Source organism: Sycon ciliatum, chromosome 13 (genome assembly GCF_964019385.1).
Source record: "Sycon ciliatum chromosome 13, ocSycCili1.1, whole genome shotgun sequence".
In the NCBI taxonomy this organism is placed as follows: Eukaryota; Metazoa; Porifera; class Calcarea; order Leucosolenida; family Sycettidae; genus Sycon; species Sycon ciliatum.
Window position 1 is genome coordinate 7,186,954 of NC_088655.1, and position 9,679 is coordinate 7,196,632.

At 49.1% G+C, this 9,679-nt stretch overlaps 1 protein-coding gene across 1 annotated transcript in view; it reads left to right on the forward strand.

The window, feature by feature from the left end:
- The window catches only part of LOC135829118 (uncharacterized), a 68,639-nt gene extending 59,339 nt beyond the window's left edge, over positions 1–9,300 (forward strand). Inside the window, exons 6-7 of the mRNA XM_065341524.1 lie at positions 8,632–8,730; positions 9,190–9,300. Of these exons, the coding sequence (XP_065197596.1) occupies positions 8,632–8,730; positions 9,190–9,300 (210 nt within the window). The remainder of the gene's footprint in view (positions 1–8,631; positions 8,731–9,189) is intronic.
- The last annotated feature ends 379 nt before the right edge of the window (positions 9,301–9,679 follow it).

Genomic DNA, 9,679 nt, shown 5'->3' on the forward strand with positions numbered 1-9,679 from the left:
AACCGCACTGGATTTCCAGCCGTATTGCGGACCGACATGAAACAGTTCGAGAAACATGCAGAGCGAGGTGCAACACGCTATGTTCGCAACAGAGATCACCTGTACCAGCAATGGAAGGACAAGCGGTGTGTGTCAATGTACAGCAACATACATCAGGGCCATGAGCATGACACAGTAACAAGAAATGTCAAGATTGATGGTGCACACCAGCAAATGGAAGTGCAGAGGCAAATGTGCATCAGAGACTACAACAGCAGCATGGGTGGAGTCGACACGTTCGATCAGCTGATCGAAACGCACCGTGTGCTTCGCAAAACGAAGAAATACTGGAAGAGTCTCTTCTTGGATATGGTCGACGTGTGCGCTGTCAATGCATACCGCCTCTTTCACTTGTGGCAGAGCCAGCATCCAGGGGTGATAAGTCGACGATGCAACTTGCAGCACTCGGATTTCCGCTGTAACCTCATCCGGCAGCTGTCATCGATTGATGAGCATGCACCGCCACCGAAGCGCTCGTATCGCCCAGTGCCTGTTCCGCAGGATGTCCAGGTTCCTGTTGCTCAGCTTCACATACCTGGAGTGAGGAAAAGGAAGAACTGCAGAAACTGCACAGAAGTGGGTAACAAGCAGCACCAGTGTGTAACCTACTGCACTACGTGCGATGTTCACCTCCACATCACGAGCGACCACGACTGCTACGCCGCTTACCGTGCACGCCACTTCCCGTGAAGGATATCTTATCTCAGTGCTGTGAGTTTCTATCTTGTCTACTGTATATTTGTACATAAAAGTATGGTTTCATTTCCTTCCTATGGTGCGCTCTGTAAATAACGCGGCTATACACTTGATTATGACAATATGTGCCTAATATGGCAACATTGGTAACCATGGCAACATTCTAACATAGTTTTTTGGATTCAGCCGAACGATTCCATTCAGAAAAACACAACTTCAAAATACATATTCTCAAAAACTGTGGAGTTACAGGGGATTATTGTCGGAATGGAAAATTTGGTCATTTTCTCCGAAACCAGTGGACTCACAAAGGGTTAACTGAAGACCAACCCATCACAGATGCTAAGTAGAAGGCATTAATTCTCAATGAATTCTTTATCGATAAGGATGCGGAAGTCTCGGAACTCAGTGCCAGTGTTGCTTTTACTCACTACAATGAGTTTTTGTGTGTGTGTGTGTGTGTGACGATTATGGTCACACACGTCTTTCTTCTCTTTCTCAGACTCTTCCCGACTTTTCTTTCATCCTTCTGAGTGGTTACCAACAGCCAGTGCTTGCCGGAGTATTTGATGTGATGTGTGTGCGGAAAAAAATATAAAGTACCAAAAAGTAGGGATTCACTGGCCAGAAAAAGCCACTTCATAGCTGTGTGCTGTAGACCAGGCTGAATAGTGGCGGCCAATTCTTCAGCCTTGCAAGCTGTTGAATGGTGCAATCCCAGCACAAGTTGCCATGGCTTCTGCTGTAGCATCGCTATCATCGCCTCCGGCGATGGGCGTCCAATGGTCCAATGGTCCAATGGTGTATGTGTGTGTGTGCACGCATGCGCGCTTGTGTGCATGTCTGCACATGCGCACCCATGAGCGTATGTGTGCATGTGTATGAATATGTGTATGAATCTGCATGTGTATGTATGTGTTTTTGTTTTTTTTTACTATTATTCACAAACCCAACTCGCAAAATAAATAATTATGTGGACAAAAACAAACAGCTACTGAGCAGGGGCTGCACTGGCCAGCAGAGATGGTGAGGTACCAGGGGCTCCATCGACCACTCCACCAAAGGTCTCGGCTTCAATGCCACAAGCACTCACCAGGAAAAAGAAACAGTAATGTAAAGCAAAGCTAGATCTAGCTATGGGGAAGTAGAATGGGTAAAAGTACCGGTTGGTGTTTAGAAAAATTAAAAAAAGATGAAAAGAGATTGTAAATTATCAGTGTTTGGACTGATGTACAATGTACATGTCAACCAAAACTTATGAGCTTTTTCAATAGATCTGATACGAAACTCGCACAAAGAAGTGTAAAGAAAACAAGCTAAAAAACAGAAAAATAAAAAGGCACCCATTTTGATAATCCAGGGGATGGCCCACGCCTGGCGAAAAAATAAACAGAGATAAGAAAAGAAGCATAACAAGATTTGTTCATGCATGCAAAACACAGCTGAGCACTCTGAGCAAAGCCAGGTACGCGGATTAGCGGGTCCGGCAAGCGACGAGCTCGACAAATTACAGGGAATCTGTTGCCCAGTACCAGTTGCTGTTTCTCAGGTGTCGGTAGACCTTTGTCTTGAATGACTGAAAACGTGTTTTATGTGGGCGCTGCGACAGCAGCCTGTCAGGAAGGGAGTTCCATGTGCCAATACAGTAGTACGGTGTGAGAGCTGGACCGTGACGATCACACCTTCCACTTGGTGCTACCTTCACACGGCCTTGTTAGGTGTTGACACTTCCATAGGTAGCACTTGCGCTGCCGCCACACTTACCATAATACACACTCACCATACCATTCCACACGTCATATCTGCGCTTGTGCTGCGTGCAACGCTTGGCGCCTATTGCTGGCTACTCTCACACCTTGGCCATATAGTTAGGCCTCAGTAGTGATTTGTAGTCAGTTGGATTCTGGACAATAAACCCGTCTCACTGGTGGCAGCGGCTTGATTTGGACCAGTGTTGGAGATGGCAGCGAACCTTCGGCAGGACTTCGGCACCTCTACGACCTTGAGTGAGTGGAGAGTGTTCATCGCCGCCTACAGGAACACCAGAGTGCTGAATGAGAAGCTGAAGGATGTGTCGGGGGAGGCCAAGCTGTGGGCAGACGACAAGGAGTTCCGGGCTCGTACCATTATGCAGCAACTCCGTGGATAGCCTCTACTTTGGCTGAGCCAAGAGGAGAACAAGGATGCCCTCGAAGATGATGAGGACGTGATAAAACTGCTGGAGGGACGATATGGCCACACCAGAGCCAGAGTGGCATATATTAACGACTTCAAGGAATCAGCGCAGGAGTCCGGAGAGACTACACTAGCGTTGCTGAGTCGTCTCCAGCAGCTGGCCTGCACAGCATTCCCGAAGCTCTCTGAGGAGGCCCGACGGGAGAGAGTGTTGTCGAAATTTGTGAGGAGCGTAAGGGACCAGCGTTTAAAGGAAGATTTGCAAGTGTACGGTTTCATAAAGGAGAAGTCGAGTACGGCAAGGACGTACGAGGAAATTCTTTCCAAGGGCACAAGACTGGAGTCGTGCTGGAGGGCAGCAGAGAATAGAAGAACTGGACAGCAAAGTGCTAACATACTGAGGACGGATTCAACTGTGGAAGCGTTAAGGAGCCAGATCGAGGAGCTGACTGATCAGGTAGCGGCATTGCGGTCGCCCTCAGCACGGGCACCTCAAGCAAGGAGGCAGCTGGGCCCTAGTAATTGGAAGTGCTGGTACTGTGGGTCACAGGCCCACAGAGGCGGCTGGCGAGATTGCCCAGCGAGAAAGCGGGAGGCGCCTACCTTGAGGCCACACACCTAGGCTGAGCATCGTGCTGCTAACCGGAAGGATTTTCGTTAAAGCCCCCTCGGTCCAAGGTGCAGGACGGCGGTAGCATGGGGCAACCAACATTACCGACACAACCAAGTATCCATGGTGCCAGTGAATTGTCACGCAGCCCTTTTGTGCGGGCCCAAATGGCAGGCCAGGAGGTAAGCATGCTGCTGGACACTGGTGCTGATATCAGTTTGATCAGTAGGGCACACCTCAGTGATCGCCAAAAGCAGTGTATCCAGCAGTCATCGCAATCAAACCCAAGAGCAGCATCCGGCAATGAAGTCAAGATGGAGGGTGTCCTGAGAATGACAGTTCGCTTGGGTAAGGTCATTGTTACTAACCACCCATTCCATGTTGTGACTGACCTGGTCGTGCCCATGATCGGTGGGGCCTACTTTTTGAGTCCGCTAGGCAAGCAGACCTGGGACTGGCCACGCAGCACCTTGATAACACAGGGACATTGCCTGAAGCTGGAGCCAGTCTATCGAAACTCAAGGTCATTGGACAGAGCCAATCGTCCAACCGGAGTGTGCAGAGTGGTGGTGAAAGACATGACCAAGATCAGGCCGGGTGAGGAATCATTGGTCCCGTGCACACTCCGTGGCCATACGCCCGATGCTGAGTACTTCCTAGAGCCAAGTTCTACCGGTAGCAATGACACAGTCAGAGCAATGTGCTGTCTGCTCAGACCGGGTTCCTCCTGTGCGACGGTACGTATGGTCAATGCCGGAGACAGTGAAGTGGAGGCAGCCAAAGGGAGAGTTGTTGGCGTAGTACGTGCTGAATTTGAGGTCTCGCTACAGAGCTCGCTGGGAGCAGAAGGGAAGCGACGGCAGGTTACCGGATACAAAACGGTTGAAAATCTGCATACCAGCAAGAAGCGAGAAATCCAAAACCTGGTCAATGAGTACAGCGACGTGTTTTGGGCAGAGGGTGATCAGCTCCCAACAGCAAAACGACAATCCAGCACAGGATCCACCTCAAGGGTGACTCGGCTCCACAATGGTCAAGACCGCGCAGGTTGGCACAGGACACACGGAAAGAGGTGCGAGAGGAAGTCCAATACCTGATTCAGCAGGGACTGATTCGGGAATCTACATCACCATGGGCTGCGCCGATAGTAGCTGCTCGGCGCAAGAACGTACGATTGAGATTGGCTATGGACTATCACCCGTTACCTTTGATAGATGACCTGGTGGATCAGCTAACAGAAGCACAGTTCTTTTTCACGGTGGATTTGAAGTCTGGCTACTACCAAATGCCGATGTGTGGTGAGGATGCGGCAAAAACTGCCTTCGTCACACCGGATGGCCAGTATGAATGGACAGGTCGTGTAACTCCGTTTGGCCTGTCGGGAGCTCCAGCCACATTTCAGAGACTGATGTCGGCGATACTGGGCCAACTGAATTGGACAGCTGCGCTCTGCTACCTAGATGATGTGCTGGTTTGGGGCCGAAACTGGGAAGAGCACGGCAGCCGTTTGCGCGAGGTTCTCACCAAGCTCAGGTCGGCAGGAGTGCAGTTGAACCCTGACAAGTGCTGTTTTGGAGTACGCGAGGTAGAGTTCCTGGGACACATGATTGCAGCAGGTACAATGGGAATATCAGACGCCAGAGTCCAGGCGTTGCTCCGCACACCAAGACCGACAACAGTAACTCTGCTCTGGAAAGCCATGGGTGCTTTTTCTTATGTTCAGCGCTGGATTCCAGGCATGGCCACAATTGCTAAACCACTTTACGAAATGATGAAGGGCTTACGGAGCACGCTTCTACAATGGAGTGAGGAAGCTATCAAATCGTTTGACATGCTAAAGCAACAAGTTGCCTCAACCCCAGTACTGCAGTTACCAGACATGAACAGGCCGTTCGTTCTGGTCACAGATGCATCGGGTGTCGGAACAGGCACAATGTTAGCACAGCAACGAGATCATAAGCAGTTAGCGCCCGTAGCATTCTTTCACAATACATTAACAAAGGCAGAGCGGAACTATCCAGTGACGGACCGGGAGCTGCTCGCAGTGGTTTTTGCAATAAAGAAGTTCCGGGTCTACCTGGCCAGCCAGCCATTCGACCTAATCACGGATCATGCAGGTCTTAAGTGGATCAACAGCTTGTCCATGGATGAGACCCATGGCTGGAGGGAACGATGGCTAGACTATCTGCAGCAGTTCAAAATGAAGGCGGTTCACCGCCCCGGCACATCACCCGAATTGAGTATGGTGGACTACCTGTCGAGAATTGGCCACTGCAACCTGCCAAAAGTGATGCAGTGTCTCAGCATGCAACAGGAAGACAGAAGGCAGGACGGTATTCACCAACTGACGCCGCTGTTCTCGATCCAGGAAATAGTCGAAGAACAGCTCAAGTGCCCGGCACTGGGCCCGGTGATGAAATATCTGAAAGCGCCGGGCTCGGTAGGGATGCTCGAGGAAGAAGCCAAGTGTGTACTGAGGAAAAGGTCGCGACTGAGTATTGGCAATGACGGAATCTTGCGCTACACAGAATCAAAAGGGAGATCGACACAACAGGAGCCGCTAGGTCGCAGAAAGATGATGGTAGTGGTTCTACTGCAGTCTCTGCGCAGGAGGTTTTTGGAATTGGTGCACGATGCACCACTGAGTGGTCACATGGGAAGAAACAGAACAAACGATCGCATACGAGATATTGTATGGTGGCCGTTTATGTCCAAGGATGTGGCGACATACGTACAAGGATGTGAGGCGTGCCACCGTCACAAGCGCCCCAAGCAACCAGACATGATGCAGCTAGAGACGACGGATATTCCGAAGATGCCATTGTCTCGGATTCAGATTGATTATGTTGGCCCCTTCCAACCATCGGTACCAGAGGAGTTTCAGTATATCCTGGCAATTCAGGACGTGCTGACCCGCTATGCGATGTTGATTCCAACAGTGGACTGCACGGCGAAGACGGCCGCCATGGTCTTGTTGGAGCGCTGGGTAACGGTTTTCGATATCCCAGAAACTGTGCAGAGTGACCGTGGCTCGCATTTCACTGGAGCTGTCTTCCGCGAAATGTGTACAGCAATTGGCATGCGGCAAGCACTCAGCAGTCCCAACCATGCCCAGTCAAACGGTCAGGTGGAGCGCCAAAATCAACTCGTCGATAATGTGCGGTGTGTGTGTGAGGACAACACAGCGGTATGGCCTGAAGCAGTTTGTGCGGTGCAATATGCCCATAATACGTCGAGAAATGCTACTACTGGACACTCTCCATACGAGCTGTTATTTCACCAGCATCCGAGCAGGCCAGAGAAGTGCGCAGTGCCTCAGCCTGCAGGATTGAGACCTCCACGGACGGTAGAACGCATGGACAGCGTGTTTCGGCAAGTGAAAGTTCGAATAAGGAGTGCTCAAGAGGAAAGGCGGAAGCGAGTTGGCGGCAAGGCTTACTGTGGTTATGAGGGCGGTCAACAGGTCCGAATAAAGCTTCAGCCTGCGCAACGAAAATTGGGGAAGCTACACGCCCACAAATCTGAGTTGTATACCGTAGTTGAGAGAAACAACAATACGTACCTCCTCGAAACGTGTGGGTCTAGTTCTCGCCACCACTGCCTTCAACGCCATTACAATGAGCTCGAGGCAGCACCATCTCAACGGTTGAGCTGGGAACAAGGCGAGTCTCCAAGTGACCAAACCCTGGTAACCGATGGCACTACGGGCGAGGCAATCGAGGAAGGGACTCCGGTACGAAAGAGTACACGGATTAAGCGGCCGACGAAATTCCTTAAAGTGGACCCAAAACAGCGGCATGCATCTTTTTTGAGTTTTATTTGAATATTTAGTTGAGTTTGGGTGGGGGAGTGTGAGAGCTGGACCGTGACGATCACACCTTCCATTTGGTGCTACCTTCACACGGCCTTGTTAGGTGTTGACACTTCCATAGGTAGCACTTGCGCTGCCGCCACACTTACCATACTACACACTCACCATACCAAAGAGTTGGTGGACAAGCCGTTGATTATTCACTCTCATTGTAATATCAAAAAGTATTCTTTCTAGACCAAAGAGTGGTATATTTGATAACATTTAATAACTCGGATGTTGAGCCATAAATAAATGTAAAATAGAAAAGGACATATGGATACGAGTTTAGAGTAACTCTCCATCACTGTAACATGATACTATATACAGTCAGAAAGTGCAATAACTAGGCACAAAACTGACAGAGTACTGAGACATTCGACGTCCTGACACCTAACTTTAACACATCTCCGTAGCGCTAACCGACAGCCTTCCAACTTGGAAGGTTCAAGGTTATGGAAAAGACCAAAGAGGGGAAGGCAAGCGCAACGAAAACAAGCAAAAGCTACAAGCTTGCCTTCCCCTCTTTGGTCTTTTCCATAACCTTGAACCTTCCAAGTTGGAAGGCTGTCGGTTAGCGCTACGGAGATGTGTTAAAGTTAGGTGTCAGGACGTCGAATGTCTCAGTACTCTGTCAGTTTTGTGCCTAGTTATTGCACTTTCTGACTGTTTATAGTATCATGTTGCAGTGATGGAGAGTTACTCTAAACTCGTATCCATATGTCCTTTTCTATTTTACATACATTTAATAACGATAGAGATTTTTACGGTACTTCTCCAGACGTTTCGTTGTTCTGAACAACATCGTCAGTGGATAAGAATATCCACTGACGATGTTGTTCAGAACAACGAAACGTCTGGAGAAGTACCGTAAAAATCTCTATCGTTATTAAATGTTATCAAATATACCACTCTTTGGTCTAGAAAGAATACTTTTTGATACTCACCATACCATTCCACACGTCATATCTGCGCTTGTGGTGCCTGCAACGCTTGGCGCCTATTGCTGGCTACTCTCACACCTTGGCCATATATAGTTAGGCCTCAGTAGTGATTTGTAGTCAGTTGGATTCTGGACAATAAATCCGTCTCAACGGGAACGACTGCTTCACGGCGGATGGAGCTGAGACAGGGAGCGTGTTTGACAGTTGATTGTGTGTGTGTGTGTTTGTGTGTGTGTGTGTTTGTGTGTGTGTGTGTGTGTGTGTGTGTGTGTGTGTGTGTGTACATGGTTTGTAATCATTAACGATGCTACTTCCAGGATTTTGATACACCATTACACTATGCAGCATTCGGAGGTCATGTGTCCGTCCTAGAATATCTACTTAATGCTGGACATTCAGTGGAAGCGAGAGATTCGGTAAGTCAGGATATCCCTGGTGCATGTTTGTTTGTGTAGGAGCAGAAAAAAGGATTACCGTTCTTTCGCGATTAGGGCCCTCTCTTGAATAGGGCTCTATGTTGTAGAGTGCCCCTGTCTCTAAGAGCATGTGAAAAATATATAGCCCTCCCTTAGATTGTGCCCCTCCCCCCCCCCCCCCCCGGCTTGTAACCAAGCGCATGTGCACGTTTGGTGTTCCAGGCCATGTAATAAGAAATCAGGGTTGTACTGACGTAATGTACTGACACTTCCCAGACTTACCATTTTGCCTCACATGTCTTTTAAAGCCAACAGTTTTTAAACTCTCGACCGAACGATATAGGACCCCGGGAAGCTTTTGAACTAACACAATTTCTCTGGAAACTGCACACAAACCTTGCACCTAACCACTTCACCCTGCGCGATCATCTTTGCATCTCTCGTACTCCATGTGGAAAGGTCCTTGTCGGGCTCAGCAGTCCATTTGTCAAAAGTGGTGGCACGCACAGCGCGGAGCTTGGTGCCATGAGGAGGGCCATCGTGGCCACCTTTTCTCTTCCCAATCCTTAAGGACTAGAACTGATCTCAGAAAATGCGAAAACGGCATTCTTGCACATACTTCTCCCACGATAAGTTGAATAACTCCACTTATAACTTGTAGGTCGATTTTCACAATCTCGGAATTTCTGTTAGGCTCTATCCTTAACCCTAGAACCACCAAAATTTCGACTACCCTAGAAGTACCGGAGGCATCATATGACTCCACTGGACTAAACATACCTGCTTGGAATTATTTTCGGCAATATGTGCAGAAACAGAAGTCCTTGGGGTAAAAGGTACCTTTTAAAGGGAAGAACCAATGACAGCTGCACTATTTTGGAGACAAGCAGCTGGCATTGCGCGCAGGGAAAGGGCGACCGACCTCTTGTCAGTTTACGGAAAAATAAAA